Raw genomic sequence first — 20,402 nt, 5'->3', positions numbered from 1 at the left:
AGATTGAATGCCTCCAGGCATTTCCTCATTCCTGAGGTCTGAACACGTATTCAGTGCTTATGCCAGCATTAATTTATCTAGCTGAAATTCAAGTATTGGTTAATATCTTAACTCCCTCGGAAGGCTGGAATGTAACGTGACTGTGAAAGAGCTATCAAGGTGGGAAAGGATGGTAAAGAGCATTTCCTTACTACAGTACTTTCCTCCTGCTCAGGGTATGTGCTTAAAGGAGTGCTATATATGTAGCTTCCACAACACAAACTCTACAATTATGAGGCTTACCAACCTGTAGTATTGCACTTCATTCTTTCAGAAGGTCTTTTTATTGAACCTATGCATCTTTCTAAGAAATTTGAGAAAAACAGTCTAATTTATGAAAATCTATAATGAACAACAGTTGCATAGTATGTGTAACAAAAGCTATTACAAAGATGAGAAGCCTTCACCAGAACTTGTTACACTGCTTTTCAAACATAAAAAAAACTTGAGGTGGCAAAATTTCCACAATAGCTCAGCTGTCCAAAAGAGGAAAATAGGCCCACGTTTTTGTTACGGAGGCGTATGACTCTTTGTGAACACTATCAATTTTCTGGTATGTTGTCATCTTTTATTCTGCTTGCATCTATTTTGGACTAAGCTGGTGTTAACCTGTGACAGACTGATTCACAGTAGCTTGCTATTCAGAGTTAGTCACGTTCTTTTCTGATTTTCAAATATGACATGAAGTTAGAAGAGGAAAAGAGTAGAAAATACCTGGAGAAACTGAATGTGCTGTGACCTGTAGGAAAATGTGGAATTAGTGTGTGAGTTTTAACTTGAGTTGTGGTGGGCTTCGGCATAGTTCCTAGAAGCAACTGACTATGGGGAACTAATGACCAACAATGACCCAAATCCTCCTTGTGAAGACCTGAGGTTGCCAGGGATGGGATGACCTGGACAGACCTTGATGAGATCATGGATGGCTTCCACTAGCTCTTAATTTTCCTGGTCAGGGTCACAGCTGTGTTAGTGCAGCAGGGGAGCTCTGTTGGCTGCCTGGCAGCCAGGAGCTCTGTAAGCTCCTGCTGGAGCTGGCTACACAGCTTCCTCCTCAAAAACAAGGCAATGGGAAAATGATGGTGGCATCACTCTGTGAGATTAACCTTGGAATCCTCTGTATCTCTCTCTGCACGCTGATACAAAAAGTGAGCAAATACTCAGAACTTGGGCGCTACACTGAGCATAAAATTACATGCCATTCTGCATATTATTCTTCCTACAGACAAGGTTATGATTTAAAGGTCTGCACACCATCTTAGCACAGGTTTCTGTTCCATGTTAAATTGATTCAACTGCCTGTGAAACTGTATAAGAAGATCTTAAGTAACTTTCTGGCAGCTCTGCTGGCTTAGGTGGTCACCTTTCCCAATTTAATTATGGGATGCAGAAGTGCTTTGTGGAGGGTGGTTCAAAGGCAGAAAAAGAGGTCTCAGTGGGTGGGGAGAGATGACTGCTACCTGAGCAGCACTTCTGAATTTTTAACTGCAGCCTGCACTAGATCTGTGAAAGATCTCAGTTTAAGAAGTCAAGCCTTACACTCGCTCTGCTTCAGGCCCTCATCACCCCCAAACTATGAAAGACTGCAATTCCAGGCTTGCAATTCAAGTGCACTGGTCTGGTCTGGTTTGGAGCACAAGATCACAAACACGAATTGATGGTACAGGGAGCTGAGACTGCTGCAGGGAGCAAGCAGGGTCAGGAATAAGCAACGCGAGCCATTTGTGAACTGGCTTTGCTGTCAGAAGCATTAGCAAAGTGGAACTGTTGTACAGACAGCCTGTGATGTCTCTGTTTTAAGCTTGCTAGGTCTTATGAGTTTATTGTATACCAAATAGTATGGGCATTTACATAAAATGCCAACAGCAGGATTTACAAGAATATCAAAATTTATTTTAAAATGTTTTAATTTCTAAGCCTTGTTTTTTGTAATGAGTACAAACTTTGTAAGATGAGAAAGTGCTTGCAGGTGAAACTTAGCTGTACAGTGGAGCTTAGAAGTCAGAACTGAAAGTAAAAGAATCTGTCAAACTATTCTTAATGTTCAGGCTATGATTTTGGGGGCCTTGATGAATTTGGCAATGCTATCTGAATTATTTGTTTTATTTATTTATTATATTATTTATTTATAAACACAAAAAGCTACAGAACATGGCGTTTGGAAGCTCCTAAATACCACCTCATCTGTTGCTCAGGTATGATTTTAGTCTGAGTGAAACCATATAGGAATGATACTGCGTTAAAAAACAAATAGAATCCTTTTTTTTCTGAAAAATGATTTTAACCAGAAGACATCCTGGAGTGCACGCTGGCAGTGATGTGATGTCCTGGGGACATGACCCATGACATCACTGAGGTTTTTCTCTTAGAGAGAACGTACAGGTTCTCCTTACATGGAAAGTCAGAGAAAGCAGCTTTCATCCTTTTCCACAGCTGGCGCTTTGGCTGATCTGGGTTTAAATTGTCAGCACTGCTCACGCTCTGCCTGTCTGATTGTAGAAGGACCTTTAATCCAAGTACCGTAGAATAATTTAGATTGGATGGAACGTCATCTGGTAAGTTAGATAAGGTTGTTCAAGGTCTTTGGACAGTGATATATCTTGGACAAATAGTGTTTTGTTGTTGTTCTCCCTCTCACCCCCGTATGCAGAAGCTAGTGTTTGCAGCTGATAATATTTTATCTGCAAATGTAGGTGGAGATCATGTCTTCAGAGTGCCAGCTGGAAAGTTGGTCCTATTTATCCTTACCTTAAAACACTAAATTTAAGAGTAAGTGGGGAGTTTGCCTCTGGTGCAGTAGAATTCCTGGAAATGTTCTGCTTAAGTTTCAGCTTCAGCCAAAGTCAAATGTGGCTGTGTTTTACAAAACTCTGTGAGAGGATGGGGAGGGATAATGTACCCACTAATGCTGTTAGGAAAGACAATTTTCTGGATGTGCTATTGTGTATTGCATTAGCTAAGTATGATAAAGTCATGAACTGATCATTGTGGTTAAGTCTACTTTTCATGTTGCTCTGATGAAAGAGTGGAGTTTTGTTCTTCTTAGGAGAGCTCTGCTTGATTTTAAACGAAGCAGTGTTTCTTTCTGAGTAACTAGTACTAAGCTTTCAGTTGGAACTTGTTAATCTTCTAGTATTAATGTGCTTTTTTAAAGGTTCTTCCATGTGTCTGTGGCTTATTTTAGGCTTATTTTGTATAATACTGAACATTAATATGGTGTTTCTCCTCAGCGAACTTCCAGAAAACAAGTACACTGTAGACCTTGAGTCTGCAAAGCCTCACTGCACACTAAGCATTGTGCAAGGTAATGGCATGTTAATGGCACACTAAGGAAATGCATGAGTCAAATCTGTGTTTACATAAGATGTTTCAAAAAGACCTGATTTTTCACCTGAAGTTATGAATAACAACTAAAGCTGGGGAGTCAGCTTTGTCATGAGGTCACCCAGCAGTGCTGTGACTGCACAAGAACTATGATTGTTTTGCATTAGTTTGCACTTTGATGTATCTCCTGCTCAGGACTTTACAGGGTGACTGTTAGCATGGTCACGCACAGGTTAAGAATGTGATATTGCATCCTAATTCCTTTTCTAAAGACTGAATAAGTATGGTTGAATACGAGCAAGTGATGTGCCCAGGCGGTCAAGAAGGCCAGTGGTATCCTGGCTTGGATGCAGCCAGCAGGAGCAGGGAGGTGACTGTCCCTCTGTGCTTGGTGCTGGTGGGGCTGCACCTGGGGTGCTTTGTTCTGGGTTCCTCACAGCAAGAAAAGACATAGAGGCCCTGGAATGTGTCCAGAGAGGGGCAATAGGGCTGTGAAAAGTCTTGAGGAGTGGCTGAGGGAACTGGAAGCTTGTGGGTGAGGTTAGTGGGCATGGTGGTGGTGAGTTGTCTGTTGAACTAGATGACCTTACAGGCCTTTTCCAGTCTTACTGATTCTATAATTGCACTGTAGATACTCAGCTAAATAATTATGCTAGTCTTCAGAAGACATCACATACTTATGATCAGAGCTTAAGAAAAACCATGGATTTTTAAATTCAGTTAGACAAAAAAATCTACTTACCGACTATAAAGAAGATGTTTGATTTCTTCAGGTCTTCTGAAAAATCTAAGATAAAAAAAAAAAGAAGTCATTCCATTGGCGACACCTGCTCATATTAGTCTTGCTGACTTTCCACACAGTGATCTATTTTTTTTTTAAACTGGATTTGCTTTCTGCTCCGCATTGCAGAAGAAACAATCGCCCTGTTCGTTTATCTCCCACCCTTGTAGCTTTTACTGGAGATACGATTTCAAGAAAAAAACAACTTGAAAGCTGGACCTTGCATATATAAATCATCTTTAAAAAAAAAAAAATTTAAAAAAAAAGAGCACATGCACCATAATGTAATAATTTGCCTTCCATTTTATCTTTCTTTTGAATATATAATTAGATCATGGCTGGTACAGAAATTGGTTCACAGCCCATTCAGATGTTATTTGGTGTACTACATCTGAGAGATAACCTTAAATTCCTCTGAATCTTAAATTCAGCCAAATAATAATAATAATAATAATAACCTTAATTCAAATCTAGGCATCTGCTATTTTTGTTCCTACCAGAATTCTGGTGCTACTGCACTACCTTTTGCTTAAATTGTTGGGTGTCTTTTTTGTTTGTTTCTGGCCAGCTCCCAGGCACTGCTCTGTTTATACCAAGCTAGAGGGTGGTCCTGCACCATGTCTGCTGGAACTTTGCCTTTGAGTTAACTACTTGCAACACGCTCATTTACCTCATTTAATGTTGTTTCTTATGCTGCATAGAAGCATCTACATCTCTTGTTGTTAACTTTAAAAGGTTTAAAAGGCAATAAACTCACCTCCCGTGCTTTCATAACCAGAAAAACTTGACTGATCCTCCTCCTGTTAATTAAGCAATTGACAAATTGAAATGGATTTTTCTTGCAGAGTAGTTTGCATTTCTTCTTCTATTTACTTGTCTCTATGTCTGTCTTCTCCATTTTCTAACCTCTGAGCCTTAATCTATATTGAGAGATGGTTTACAATGTCACTGGAATGCTGTCTGAGTCTGTAGAATGTCAACCTGGAGAACCCAAGGTAAATGGAGAATTCAGTGGCCCCTATCTATTTTTTTTGTTTTTATTTTTTTTTGAGAAGAACACCTTTGTGTGTTCCAGTTTCCAGCTGTGCAGTTCCAGTCTATGGTGTAAGCAGCCCAGGTGCATGCTGGATTGAGTTTGAAGTGTAGTGGTATGATAAGCTATAAGTGATGGAAAGGCAACACTGGAGCAGTGGAAGAAGTGAACTACAATGAAAAGACAAAATTAGTCTTTGGTCTGAAACAGTTTGAATTTGTTGACCTTCAGAATACACTGCAAGACACAAGTTGTTACAGGGGCTGCTAAACTACAAAGAGGGATGAGGCAAGGGAAATGGAGAGCTTGGTATGGTTGTTTTCATTTCCTGATGTTTGGTCATTTGGAATTATTTTGCCATGTACTGTATGTATAATCACTGAAGAATTATGGATTCTGACCAGCGAGAGTCAGAGCAAGAATTGTTTGCTATTCTTATTTATAGGAATTATATACATATATGCAGGACATAGGCTGGGCTGTGTAGTGTCACTACATTCATATAATCACTGCCATAATATAGTCCATAAAATAATCATAACCTTGACAATAATATGCATATCTTATAAGACTGATGTTTAATGTCATCACAGTACACGTTATGCTGGTTCTCTGAAAATAAACATATTTAGAGTGGAGGTTTAGGTTATGTCCAACACTAGTATAGAGTTAACAGGCTGTAGTAGTTTGGAGTTCTGCTTCAGTATAGTGTCAGAAATAGCAACCATCAGAAACCTGTATTTCTGCATGAACAGATGAAGTGGAATGAGAAATGTGGTGACCAGAAGAGAGAAACTGCTGGCTGCTCTAATTCATGGGGCTCCTGCACTGCACTTGTGAATTTCTCCCTGTCTTCCCATTATCACTGAAACACAAGCACTCTTCATTAGGCTGAAGAGCCATTACTCTGATCACATTGAAGGCTTTCATTCTGTGATTCTCAGCCTATTACGCTGCAGCAGAACTGCTTTAACTTTGCCTTTTTAAAATATACTACTAATAAATGAAAGTTTGGAGGGGAGTATTTTGGGAAAATGAAGTAAAAATAAAACATTAATTTCTTCCCTGCAATTCAAGTGACAGTATTAACAATGCATGCTTTTTCTTTGAAGTAATAACACCTTAGACTTGCAGAGGGCATATTACATACAGAAAGCCTGGTTTGAGATTCAGCCTTTTATCATGCCTTTGAAGTTTATGAATGCAAATAGTTTTAGGCACAAAGTTTAAAGTTTCTTGAAAAATCAAGACTGCAGTCACAAGTTTACCCTACAATCAAATGAATGAGGAGGTATTCCTTGCAAGTAATGTGGTTTCAAATCATGTATTTTGTTCTACCCTGTAATAGCAGCATGGAACTGTCTCAGTAACCCCACTGGGCTGCTCAGAGCAGCAGGTGATAATAAAGGTCTGGACTCTGGCAGTCAACTGAGCATGCAGCCTGGTGTGAGTGGAGCCACTGGCCAGGGGCAGAACAAGCTCCCCATATTCAGAGAATACATCGCTGTCAAAACTTTGTTTTTGCAGAGATTTCAGTGGCATCCAGCTCAGAGTGAGAAGAGGTCCTGACAGCTTGTCTCTGGGGGAGTTGTGAGAAAAGACAGGAGGAAGAAGAGTAAGGCCACAGTTAATCTGGCTCTGATTATAAAGTATTCCACCACAGCTGAGAACCATCTTGCCCCTTTCTTCCCAGACTCCCCAGAAGGACAGCCACTCTGCCCTGATCTGTGTGAAGAGAGCACACTGCCTTCATGGCTTGTAGTCCTTTTTAGACAGTGGCAGACACTGGTTAATCCCAGTCTGCTTGTGGCATTTGACAAGATTGTGTGTTTCCAGCAGTAGGCCTCTAACTTGTGAACAGCTTCATCTCTGTTGGCTTGAAAGCACTGTTCTGCCTAGTTGCCAAAGTAGTATGGAAAAAGAGCTGTTGGATTTAGTTAATGTCACCAGATCCTAAAATATAAACTGGCTGTTTCTATCAGGAATATAATGACAGAGTAACAGAACAGTTTCAATATTCTCAGCATAGCTGTTTGTGTTTATTTAAAAGCCAGGTGAGAAACAGAACTTTTGCTAATGAACTCTGGAGAAAAGTGTGACTTCAGCTGCCTTTAAAGCCAGGTAACACCTACACATATTATCTGGAAACAGTCAGTGGGGCACAGCTGGTCACATAACTGCTTTGTCAGTGTAAACAATATATTGGATTCTATACAGCCAGCAAACTTCTTCATCTGTCTCTAGCTGATATTTGCCTTCAGAGTTGGAAAATGCAGGCTTCTGGCTTGTCATGTAAGTTGCTATCAGTAAATTACTGAATGGCAGTGGGTATGTTACAGGTTAATGAGTGTAAGTTGTGCCTATCATTGCTGGATGTGAGGTTATTTCCATAATAAAACAAGCTGACAGCAAGTCACATTTTGCAGCAAGGAGATGATACAGAATTCTCCAACTGTTTGAGTTTTGCTATTTGTGAACTTGGGCACTTACAAAGTATCACTTCAGAGAAAGCAGTAAAACATTTTTTCTCCCAATGGGACTTTTTTTGTTAGGATTAAAATATAATTGCTGTGAATGTTTGTTGTCTGAGGCGAGAGGTTTTCTGTTTCAGTCTCTGTTCCAGTCTTTTTTTCCCCACCCACATTAATAAGTTCTTATTGCCCTATTGTTGCCGCATGCTTTGTGAAAATAGTGGTGTAAAGTGCCTGATACGTTTTATTCAATTTTCAATAGATATAGCAGAGTTCCTCTTAGAAACTTTAGAAAGTGCACAAATAACCATGGGTTAAGGAGAACAGAGGCAAAGACACAAAACAATTATGATTAAATATTCAATTTGCATCAGGGAAAACCTTCAGAAAAGGAAATGCTATGAGTAGTATAACAGAGAAAGGGAGAGAAGTTGCTTTCATTAGTCAGTGCTAAACAGGATTATTCAGACGCTTAAAAAAACCTACCTTAACAACACAATAGTATAGAAAGCTCTGTGTCAATAAAATGACATTTGCAGGGAAAAGCACTTCATACAGCTCCTTCACAGCACTGCATCAGTTCTCAGAAAAGAATTTATCTTCAAGCAAACCAGTTCAGGAGGAATGTGACCAAACAGAGAAAGCTTATAAGAAATTCCACGGCCGATTTTATTTTTAAGAACTGGATGTATGCTACCAGGTAGAGTTTGGTCAGTCATTTTTAGAAGTCACTCTGGATATAATGATATTTTGAAGTGATGAGTCTGATTACATAGAGAAAAGAAGAAGCTTGTGTGAACAACTTTAGAAATGTGCAGAAGGTGGGCATTTATACTATCTTTCCCATGGTATAAAGCGTTACGATTGTATGAATCAAGTGACATGTAGCTACAGGGGGATGAGCTCCACAGAGTCAGCTAATGAAGCAGTTCAGTGAAATAAAGACACTGTGCACACTGAAATTGCAAACAGGAGTGTATCTGTACATACCAAGAAAAATTTAACTGAGAACTGGCAGCCAAAGTTACCAAGGGCAAAAATAAACTAAAATTAAAAAGGAGGCTAAGCTGTGTATGGAAAGATCATTCAGTTCCAATCATTGCTGATAGGAAATCCTGGAAGGAGTACTCTATCTGATGCTTCAGCAAGAAAAACCAATCTGTATTACAGATCTGGATAATATTGAAATTGGAAGTAACTTCATGTTTTTCTTCAGTGATTTTTTCCACCCCTCCTTCTGAGTTATTTGGCATAAGATTTTAAAAAATAAATAGCAGCAGGACCCTAAATAAGGCTGATCTGAGTCTGAAGGCAATCTGTATGTTATCAGCTGAATATTTTCCACATGTGTGTCTGTCATACTTGTGCAATACTGGCAGTTCAGTGAGCAAATCCAAATATATGCTAAAAAAAAAAAAAGGGGGGAGTGGTGTGAGGGGGAAGACCTATCTATATACATGTGTGTGTGTGTATATGTATATATATGTGTGTATGTATGTGTATCTACATAGACCTTTTCAAGTAAACTGTTCCACACCTTTGACTTCGTAAGTTAGGAATTAAAACACAATTTTTCAATTGTCTTTGAAGTCCTTGGAGAAGAGAATGAACATTCGGTGTTTCTATAACACATTGATACATTTCAATCAAATTCAAGCATAACTAACTCAAAATATGTTACAGACTAAGAGAATAGCAGTAAATGCATGCTGCTTCTGTATCCTACTGCTTATTTTGCTCAGTTTTGAACACCTGATATTCTCTTTTTATCTACAAACTCAATTTGGCAATAGAATGAGACTGAACTGAAATTGCACTGACTTGTGCCTAAAATTACACACAATTTTAAGGATTAACTTTAAGAATGTAAATATTCAATGGAACATATCGGTCACAAATCCTTTAAACAAATGAAAATGGCATGTTTCTCTCCGTAGAAAATATTTGTTGAGAGCAAAACTTAACATGTGAGTAAAGAAAAAGGAATAATGCAAGTATAATTAATACAAATAACATCATGTGTGCAGTCCAAGTAAGAACTGAGTATGTGGCTTTATTTAAGTGATCTCATCAGTGTTCTTTCAATGGGGATGTAGGTGTACATAACTATCAATTTTTCAGCATGCTGTAGTGCTGTAGATCTACTTTCGCTATGTTAAAATGTTCTGCATCTGTAGTGTTTTACTTTTTTTTTTTCTTTTTTTTTTTTTTTCCTTTTTTACATAAATCTTCCCTGTGATTCCTTTAGGTAAGGGCATTATCTGCACTTCAACAGAGATATTAAGTGGACACAATTATATATGAAAGAAAAGGCAGATCTAGGACTTAAATTTTCACTTTCACCTGTTTAGATTGGAGTATATTTACTTTGAATTCTTAGTCCTTAATAACAATATGAAATTCAGTTACAGATGTAGAAACATCATTTGCAAACATCTAGTACCTTATAATCAAATTCAGCTGACAATTAAGTAAACTCACTGATTAAGGTTGGTCAAGGGAATCAGAAAGCAGTGTAAGATGTCTGTCAAGCATCATCTGGATATAAAACTTTTCTGCTTGAGCCCAGTCCAGACTGTCACCACCTGTGTGTGTTTTAGTTTGCTATGTGTTTGTAACCAAGCTTAATAGGCATGTGCCTAATCCTAAGGGAAGGTCTTTCAGATTAGATGTATGCAGTCTCTGCTTATCAAAATTGGAATGGACCCTTATAGGTGCAGTTCATCTGCATTCAGATCACAAAATGTGAAGACTTTTGGCAAGCTTTAGCTGGGTGAAGCTGAACATCAGAAGAAATTGGGTGCAGTCAGCTCTGAGCTGTGGAATTTGTCTTCTAAATTCCTGTTTTCCTCTAAGAGCAAATGTTTGGTTTTGAGGAGATACACTGGGTTAGTTGCAAGTTTTATGTATGGGCAGTGGTCCCTGGGGGCTGATTTCATGAGCTGTATTGTTCCTTGCCTTTAAATTAGGTTTAAGACTTGAATAGCTTTTTGAAGCTGAGCTGATTTCTGCACACTTTGTGTTGAAATATGGCTCTGGAAAGAAGGGGCTGCTGTACTCTGACCTCCCCTGGTCAGGAGCTAATGAATGTGTGTAAATGAGATACAGTGTGAATACACCCCGACTTGGAGGTTTTTCTTCCCCTGAAGGTGTATTTTCTTACACAGTTCATACTGCTCATTGGAGTTACTTGTGGTAAAAGAGATGAATAGTAATTAAGACGAGAGAACAGTGCTAATGTTATTTGAGGTGATTTTTGTTTGTTTGTTGTGCATGCAACCAGGAAGTGCAGACCAAATGGTTTTTTGTAATAACATCTACAGAATGCTTTTCCCTCTTGCTTCTGGGATTTTAGCAAAGAGAAGCATTTCTATGCTACCTTCCTCATAAAATAAACCTTATCATACCTATACAGAAACGTTAAAACAAATTGATTTCCACTTGCAAACCGAGATCGTATATCTTGATTTAAAGAACATGCAAGACATAAAATGTGTGTGATTATCAAGCAAGAAAAAATGTATTAGCTTGATATTGATTTCTGGACACAATCATGGTAGAAAAAAGAATCACAGTAATGAACTTTAAAAGGACAAACCTAGGATTTGGGGTGAGAACACATTTTCCAGCAGGGTAGCAGCACTTGGCGTGATCAGAGCAGTGTGAGTGTTCTGGTAAACTGGACTCTGAGTTTGGGTTGAAAATCTGACTTGAAGAAGAACTGAGGCTTTTTCAATGTGTCTTTGTGACTTGAATGCAGTGGCAACACTCGGTGCCCACGTTTTCTGTGCAGTTATTATCTATTGCACATTTTAAAATACAGTATTGCATACAGGTTTGTTACTCTTCAGTAGGTCTATTGTTACGAAAGTTCCCTGTACCTACAAAGTTATTTCCAGAAATTATTACTTTCTCTTTCAGCATGTTTTTTTTCTGTAACTTGCCACCACTCCTAAAATGATTCCTAAAATGTGTGGAGTATTTATGCTCCTTGGGGCATTTAAGCTCCCATGAGGGAGCTTAAATTTACATCAGGCCACTGCAGCAGGGGAAAGTGCAGCAGAAAACCTTCCAATGCATTTCAACTGCATCCTCAGTGGTGCTCAGCTCCTGCTCTCAGGCTGCTAATGACACTGCTAACAAAAGGATCTCTCACGTTGCATGCCATTGGCACTATCTGCAGAGCTGGAAGGCAGTTCTATTTGCTTTTTAGTTTAGAGAACAGATGAAATCTCAATTAAATTTCCAGTAAGATTGTGGCACAAATGTATAAATGCTTTGTCAAGAAACATACAAGGTGGAATTCAGTAATTACTTCTTTTGGAAGAACTAAAACTTCAAGAGTTAATTTCCACAGATAACCTACAAGATGTTATACTTCTGATTGCATGCATTATCTTCACCACTCATTTATTTTGCTAGCATCAGCTCTATTACTTCATGAAAACGCAACTCCAAGACAGGTGAGGTAAGCTGTAAAAAGTAACTTGTCTTTCAGTCTTAAAGATGTTGCAGCAATTCAAACTGACTTTAAGAACAAAGACAGCAAAGAGCAGAGGGCAGAATGTGCCTTTCACTTGTAATCTCCTGAGTTTTCTGAGGACATTTCATTTTCACTCCCTTTGTATCATTCTTTAAGATGAAAGCATTTGTCCTCTGCTAGCAATGTCTACAACAGACAGTATGCTCAGAAATGTCTTTTCTCTTGCTCCCTGCTAAGCTTTTTCTAACCCACACACAGTGTCACCTGCTGCAGCACTCGTCCAAGATGCACAGTAACACATTTTGCTATAAAGCTCTGTTCTTTAAACTGCCAGTCATAATTCAGTACTGCATAGTGGGGGAGAGGCAGTTTTATTTCAGGATAGCACAGCAAAAGTTAGCAGGCGTCTCTCCCTTGTGTGGCAGGTGATCAGGTCTGGAGGCAGCAAGTGTTGCTATGCCTCGGTTACATCTGCCATTTACAGAAAAGCAGATGCATGCACAGACAGCAAGCAGAATTACAGCAGGGAGAAAGAGGGAAGAAATGTAGACCCAGGAAATGTAACTAATGAGAGCAGGTCTTCTAAAATATGGAAGTAGAGCGCTGCCTGGAAGAACTTGGCATGGAGAAAGACATGGACAGGGTGTTGTAAAATGAGAGCAGCCTGTGGCCTCAGATCTATGATTGCTGCTACTGAAATATAAGTTGACAGCTGTGCTCAATTTTTTCTCTGTCCAAGACCTTTGAGACCAGCTTAACTTTTGACCAGGCCTGTTGTAGGTTTACTGGAACACCCATTTATGTTTTATTAGGTACTTTATAGCTTTCAAAAAGAATTTTCTACAGAATTTATAAAGAAGTAATCTGTTGAGAAGGATTTTAACTTTAAGAAATCCACAGATCCAAGATGCTCTATTATGAAGGGACTGTAAAAATAGGTCAGTTCTTCCTCTTTACAACCAGTATGTAAGCCCAAATTACTAAAGATGACTGCATAATCACTGGGTACGTGAGGAGAAAAAATAAACTAAATAGGAAATATATGGTTTCAAGAGGATACACTGAGGATTTTTATTTCTTTTTTTAAGTATTGCTACTGTACCCAGGGAAGCCATTCTGCTGCTTCAAAATAATGCAAATAAGTTATTTAAAGAGCAATTCTGTATCCATTAAAGCAAAATAGTATCCTTGTAATCACTGCAATTTGAAACACAGAAGTAGAAATGAGATTAGTAAATACTTTCTACAAAAAAATGTTCTGTTTCTTCAATGCTTTAAAGTACAGGAATTGCTGCTGAAATACTTTGAAGGAAGGGCTTTGGTAGAGGTCTCCTGGGGTGCTGGATGTGAACAGAACCTACCCAGAGCCCTGACTGATGTGCCTAAATATAGGAGAATTTAGAAACATCTGTGTGTTGCTTTAGGAGCAATGTGAAATGTAAAGGTAGGCATGTAATGGGTAGTACTCATAAATTCAGCTGCGAAGTTGTTTGTGCATGGAAGGAGAAGGCCTCTAGATTTGCCAGCAGAGAAGCAAGCTAGTATGAGGAAAACAGGAATGTTATCCTGATGCTATTTCCAGGAAAATGCAGGTGAAATACGGTAAATTGTAATGTCTTGTTCTACAGGCATCTTGTGCAAGTCACAGAGCTGCCTGAGTTGCTGCAGAAATATTCAGTAGAGCATAAATGCGGCACATTTTGAAGAACAATGCTGTCAGTGTGTTTAAATCTCCAGTAACTCACGTGAGCTCACCTTCCTTGTAACCCTGTCCTTGCTGAGGGGTAGCCATGCCCTGCCTGACCACAGTGGCAGGGGACTGCTCTGGGTTCAAATGCAGAAAAGAAATGGAGACATGAAGATTTCATCTATCCTGAGCAGTTAATTCCCCTAACACGTGCAGCATCAGAAAGTAAAGCTAAATAATTTCTGCAAAAGGAAGAACAACTATTTCCAAATTAAATGCAAATTGAGTTCATGGCAATTTTTCTTGCCAATTTTGCTATGGTTTGCATGGGGAAAAAGCGAGCACTTGGCTTTTATTCTTGTGCCTTTAGTACAGTGCACCATGGTGATTTTGAAAGACAGAAACCTTCAAGCTAACCAAATGATACAGAAGCACCACATACACTTAGTTTGAGCTTATTAAGGGAGCACTTTGTAACAGACAAACAGTAGTATTTTGTTTCTAGAGCTGACTTTTTTTTTTAACATTTAATAGGGTAGTTTCCATGACAACTTGAACTGAACAGATTGTTCATTGACTTCAGTACATTTCTATTAAGTATCTTTTCTCTGTAGGTATGCCTGCCTGTCCAGCTCTTTCATCTATCTGGATGCTTTTGCATTATCATTGTTTTGTAGTTATCCCTAAAGATTAGACTCCGGCTTTCTCTGCTCTTTATCAAAAACAAACATTGAAGGACAGAGTTTCTCAACTGTCCTTTAAGTTTTCCAGAGTCCATTTTCTTTTCTGCGCCACGCTTCAGTTTTTAAAGAGTTTCTCTGTCAAACAAGATGTAATTCAACTTGATTCCTCTACTGGTAAAAGAGAAATGCACACAGCTGATATTCAGCATTAGAAACCCAGAGGGTTTCTGGATACTTATGATCATTTTACTCAGATGTGCAGTGATTAGTGCTGTATTGTACATATAAATAAAGCTGCTGTTATACCAGATGCTCCCTATATTCTCACAGATAAAGCAGATGATTAATATAGTATACTGTAGGTCTGGCTGTTATAAATAATTTCATTGATGTTTGCCCAATTTTGAAATGCAGTAGTTCCAATCAAAATCTACCCCTGCTAATGTGGATGTGCCATTTGCTCTTTGTCATATTTTAATGGAACTGCTTGGAGAACTGTATCTGTATCTTGGGTTGGGTCTTCAAGATGTAGAGAAAATGGAGTCAAAATGCTGGTACAAAACATAGTAAATGCTGCATGATGACCTTTTGGTTTAATCCAGAATGTTTTAATTAAAATGAGCTTCAAATGTGCTGTTGCTCATCCATTTTACGAATATTTCATTTTTGTTTCTGCATAACCTTTTAGGGCACTTTCATCACCTTTGAATTTAGGTTTTGTGCTCTGATAGTCAGTCAGGCTGGAAATGTTGTTATAGTTCTGGTAGCAACAGAGTCTGCTTTTCTTCAGTGCTTGAAGCTTCCTGTTCCCAGCAGCCCAGATTTGTATATGTGCTCGGGGAACTGACAGCAAGCTGCAAGCAGAATTGTCACTGCATGGCAACAACTTTTAATCAAGAGCTTGTTTCCTCTCGTCATAATGAGAGTAAATCTCTTTGAGGGCCTTTTTTCCCTCCATTAAACTTTGGTTTTGCTTGTTGCTTTTCAAGTGAGCTGTCACATTTTCTAATTATAAAACATTCTGCATTTGCAGCTAAGATTGGGCTATGCAATTTACTTAATTCAATAGATTGCTTGTCACTGCTGATCAGAAAGTTTTTATTATCTTTCAGGCTTTTTTACATCTACTTTTCCTAGATTTTTGACATACCAGAGTGGGGCGGGGGTAAGCAATCTCTTCTTTGCATATGCTGCTGCATTTACCAAAGTGTGGTCTAACACTGGAAGAGTATGGAAGAAATACTTTGGTTATGAACTTGTAGTTTCCCTTGAGGCACAAAATTGTGTTCGTGTTTTGTAGATTTGAGCTATACTTCTCTTCCAAACCCAACCATTGTATGATTCAACGAAAACCTTAGAAGAAGCTAAGTATATTTTAAAAGAATTTACTTGAAGCTTACCTACTGTTATTACATTTTATAGGTATCAGTTTAATAATGACTTGTTCAGGGATGTATTTGCTTCACAGTCATATAACCTCTTCATTAATTAGTTTAAGTTTTCCTCAGACTAGCTAAGGCTGTCTCAAAAGCCTTGTTTTCACAAGAGAATAATTGGATGCTCTTTTGTTCTTTAAGTCTTTGATAGGATTCACTGAAGCCAATTTTTCAATATTCCCTCTTAGCCTGAATGCACTCGAAATATGCCAAATGATGGGTTTCTAATTAAAAACCCAATTCTTAAAGGTAAGACTTGTCTGATCGCTGGAAACAAGTGGTGTTATATTAACAGCCTCTCTGGCAAATCTGAGAAATTGAATGACAAATACAAAAGAATGCCATGGTGTGCAATGAGAACCTGCATCACACTTGAGAGCATTCCAGCAACAAAAGGCAATTGTTATTAGACCAAATACTCAATTGTCACAACAGCAAGTGCTGTAAACTGAGAATATTCTGTAAAGCCTAGCCCTTTAGAAGCTATGATGTTGCACCCAAAAATGAGTGGCCAAAAAGATATTTCCTGTGTCTTAATACACATGAAAATATCTGGGACTTATCAGCTTACTGCACTTTGTTTTTCAATTGAGTCGTGAGTGGTATAATTGCTGTTCCAAGAAAGGTTAAAGAGAGCACGACCATGTGAAACTTTGGTTCTTCTACAAGGCATTCTCTTCAAGAAGTACTGATGGCCTTTTTGGTCAGTCATTCTAAGTAGCTAGCTTATTCCCTTTAATAGAGTATTTGCCAGCTATTGATCTGAGAAGAAAAGGAAAAATAGTTACTAGTGATTTGAAATGATTTTTTTTTTTTTTTTTACTAAAAACATAACCAAACATTGGTATTTCCTTCTTACCTTATGGTGCTGAAGGGACTTAGTGACTACAAGTGTTCTGATTCCTGAAGCATTCATGAATAGTCAGCAGGAAATAATCACATTGTTTTCAATTGTTACATGAATTCAATTGGAAAACAACTCAGAAAAAGCTTGAGCTTTGCATTGTATATTTTATAAGTGAATGTTCAATGTCCCCTGTGCTCTCTTCAAGAAAAGCCAGAGCTTAGCTTGCAGTAGTACTGCTTTGCACTGTTTCAGTGATAGGTACAGAGCGTTTCTCAAAGCACTTCCCTGTGTTTTGGAGCACTCCTCATTGAGGTGATGAGTGTGTAGGAAGGTGGAACCACACTGCTTGCTGGCCTTGTTCCTGCCAGCTAGCAAGAAAAGTTACTTTGGAAGTTGTGTATGTCTGAAGAATTCAGGTGATTCTTCATTGGCTTAGTTTACACTGCAGATTTTCCTGCCTCCTTCCAAGAACAAATAAATGCCAAGGTATCTGTGTACACCTGCTTCAGTTACACTGAACACTACTCATCTCCAGCAATGTCTTTGCCTTCGGTACATGCTGTGTACTGCTGTAACCTCCAGCTCCTCTTGTTCAGTGACTACCAAGATGTTCTGCTAAAAAAAACATTTTTAGCAGCTCAGCTGTGTAAGGTTGCTTAGAAACAAGCCTTCTTCTCCCCCACATTCTCATGACAGATTTCCTATTCAATAACATCACTGCATGACACATTTGTATCCAGACAAGCATTCCTTTTCCACTTGAAATGCTCATTGTAAAGGTTGTTGATGCTTCACGCAATTCGTAAACAGCATGTGGTAAATAGCTGGCGTATTAAATCACTGCCACAATCAAAATGAGCTTAAGTTTTGAGTGTAAGCAGTTCTTCGCTCCTGAACTGAGTTATTGATCTTTTCTTCCTTAGAATAATTTCTAATTTTGTTTCTTACACTGGGTAACCGGGATGACTCTATGGTAATTTCTCCCTTCTCTGCTCCTATATAGAATATTTCTTTGTATCATATCAAAATTTAGCTCCTAATGGCATGGTTGTAATTGCTTTCTTCTTTATATTTTCTTCATATTTGTATAAAACAGCTCATATTAATTGGATATTAAAATATTAACAATACAAATATTTACATATGTTAAGTCATTAGTAAGTATCAATTATTTCTATTTTGAGCTGAAGGCAACCATTATCAACCACTTCATATTTGTACATCTCTTTATGACTGAAAGGTTTGTAGCACTGTGTTTACTTAATTTCTCCTTCTCTGCTTAATAACAGTATTACACTATTTTCAGAATGGTGATGTGCAGGTCTGATAAAAAAATCTAACAGCCATGTCTGGCAGAAAGAATAATTGCTATAGATGAAGATAACAAGGTCCCATCATTGTCGTCCTCTTTGGTCTCATGTAAGAACAACATACAGGTTTTTCAATGCTTTTAAGGACTGTGCAATGTATCATCAGGGAAACAGATAGCTGGTAATTATAAATTAGCACAGTTTTCATATCTGTATCCATTAATGTCATCTTGTAACTATAAAATTCCTTGTTCATGTTGTTGTAACACATTTCAAACATTATGAATTCATAATCTATATAATAGCCTTTGCCATTGAAAATGCCAGATTTAAGGTCAGTGCAATCCAAACCTTCCTGGGAGAGAGAAATTACATGAAGGATTTATGAAAGAACAGGATTTAAATCGGGATTAGGAGACAAAGGCATGCTACCTAATTGACAAAAAGCCAAACTGAAATAACTGAGCCAAAACATGCAGTAGAAGGATCATTAATTAATAAGAATCAATAGAGTTAGAATATGCAATATGTTGCAGATGAGGATAAAGGACTGCATTGAATACAGTGAAAGAAAACTGATGAACGGGTGGATGATAGCAGATGAAAAATCAGTTTTCTTGGTCCTAATTTTGCCACTTGCTTTAAAATTTCACAAGAAAAGATACCTTTTGCAAATAATGGGGGAAGTGTAAGAGAACACTTTGACAAATGGTAACAGAAACACAAAATAAAATTCCTCGTCAAGTTGTTCACAAATCTTGGTGGCATTTGTTAAGAAACTGCAAAAGTAGTCAAGAAAAATTGAAAGCCAGAACCCAAAACCTACAAAACCACCCTCCTTAGCAGTGTGATAGGCAGATGGCTTTAAAAAGAAATTCTTCTTAATTAAGCCAGTCTTTATATTATAGTTAGTGTATAATATTGTTTCTGTGCTGTTAAAGCAACACTTATGCTTAACATAGTACCCAAGCCATACTTAACTCTCATGCAGTTTTATTTTAATTCTCGTACGGATCTGTATTTTTGATTGGCTGCAGAATCACCAAATGGTTGAGATTGCAAGGGTTGGAAGGCTCCAGTGCTCAGCCACCCTCACTGTGAAAAACTGTTTCCTGATGTTCAGACTGAACCTTCTGTGTTCCAGTTTGTGCACATCACCTATTGTCCTGGCACTGGACACCAGTGATGAGAGCCTGACTCTGTTGTATTTGTATCCCCTCTTTTAGACTTTTGTGCACACTGATGAAATTTCCTCTGAGCCTTCTACAGGATGAGCATTGCCTGCTCTCTCAACCTTTCCCCCTAGGAGAGATGCTCCAGTCCATTAACCATCTTAGTGGCCCTTTGCTGGACTCTCCACAAAATTCCCGCAAAACATGCAAGCTCTCTATTTTTTTTACATATACCTTGGGATATGATACCCTTTTCTGCCTTCTTTCTTTCTTGCTATATATGAGAAACTTATACACACACACACACATATACATATATATCTACATACATGCATATTAAAAAGAAAACTTAGTTTTTGGCTGTGGAAGGCATGGAATCGGTAGAAAAGCTGGTTTCAACACACTGTAAGCTTTGGGTTGAGGTTTTTTCCAATTTTATGTAGACTGTTTCAAAGGAAGAGTGCTTGGTTTCAGTTGTTTTGTATTTTGTAATTTCATGCCTCTTTTTTGCAAATTGTTTTATCCCCAGTTCTTAAATACAGAATAGACTTGCAGTGCATTCCAAAAATCACTTGGCAACACTTGAAAATTCATGAAGGAATGTCAGCAGTGTATAGCAATGGGAGGTATAGGATCTTAATAAATATTCATTCTTTTCTCATAATCAGAAAGCAACCTTTGTGGATCACAAATTTACTTATTGCCCTTAAAAGCACTTATGCTAAGCTATGCTTACAGTTCAGATGTCAGCCACTCTGCTCAGACAAATTGTATAGCACAGAATATACATAATCTAGAAAATTGTCTAGAAAGAGATCATTTATATATAAAATTACCTGGTCTTCAAAGTCAAATTCTGTATAAGCAGTATCTCCAGAATCCATAATCAGACTGCAATCAAGTTCATTCGTCCCTAAAATAGGAAAGAAAATTAGACTTCAGAAATGTCGAAAATCTTCAATTCCTGTGATAGGACTCTGCAGTATTTCCAATTGTCTCTATGTATGCAAGAACTTTGATCCAAAGAGTCATTCAAATGTGCTAAAATACCTGAATGAAATGTATTCCATTAACAAGCCTACAAAAAAGCTTCCACAAATCTTCAGTAATGGTTACTGTAAATTGTAAATTTTTTGGAC

General features: G+C 38.1%; 1 protein-coding gene across 2 annotated transcripts in view; it reads right to left on the bottom strand.

The window, feature by feature from the left end:
• The window catches only part of AK5 (adenylate kinase 5), an 84,470-nt gene that overhangs the window by 16,170 nt on the left and 47,898 nt on the right, over window positions 1-20,402 (bottom strand). For both annotated transcript variants that reach the window (XM_052665924.1, XM_052665923.1), the window contains 3 exons: window positions 20,100-20,176; window positions 4,899-4,941; window positions 4,103-4,147 (listed from right to left, as the gene is read on the bottom strand). In XM_052665924.1, coding sequence (XP_052521884.1) covers window positions 4,103-4,147; window positions 4,899-4,941; window positions 20,100-20,176 — 165 coding nt within the window. The remainder of the gene's footprint in view (window positions 1-4,102; window positions 4,148-4,898; window positions 4,942-20,099; window positions 20,177-20,402) is intronic.

The sequence above is a fragment of the Tympanuchus pallidicinctus genome, unplaced genomic scaffold (assembly GCF_026119805.1).
Source record: "Tympanuchus pallidicinctus isolate F22 unplaced genomic scaffold, pur_lepc_1.0 scaffold7, whole genome shotgun sequence".
Taxonomy (NCBI): Eukaryota; Metazoa; Chordata; class Aves; order Galliformes; family Phasianidae; genus Tympanuchus; species Tympanuchus pallidicinctus.
Note: the sequence above shows the minus strand (reverse complement) of the source record. Positions and strands in the feature narration are given on the sequence as shown.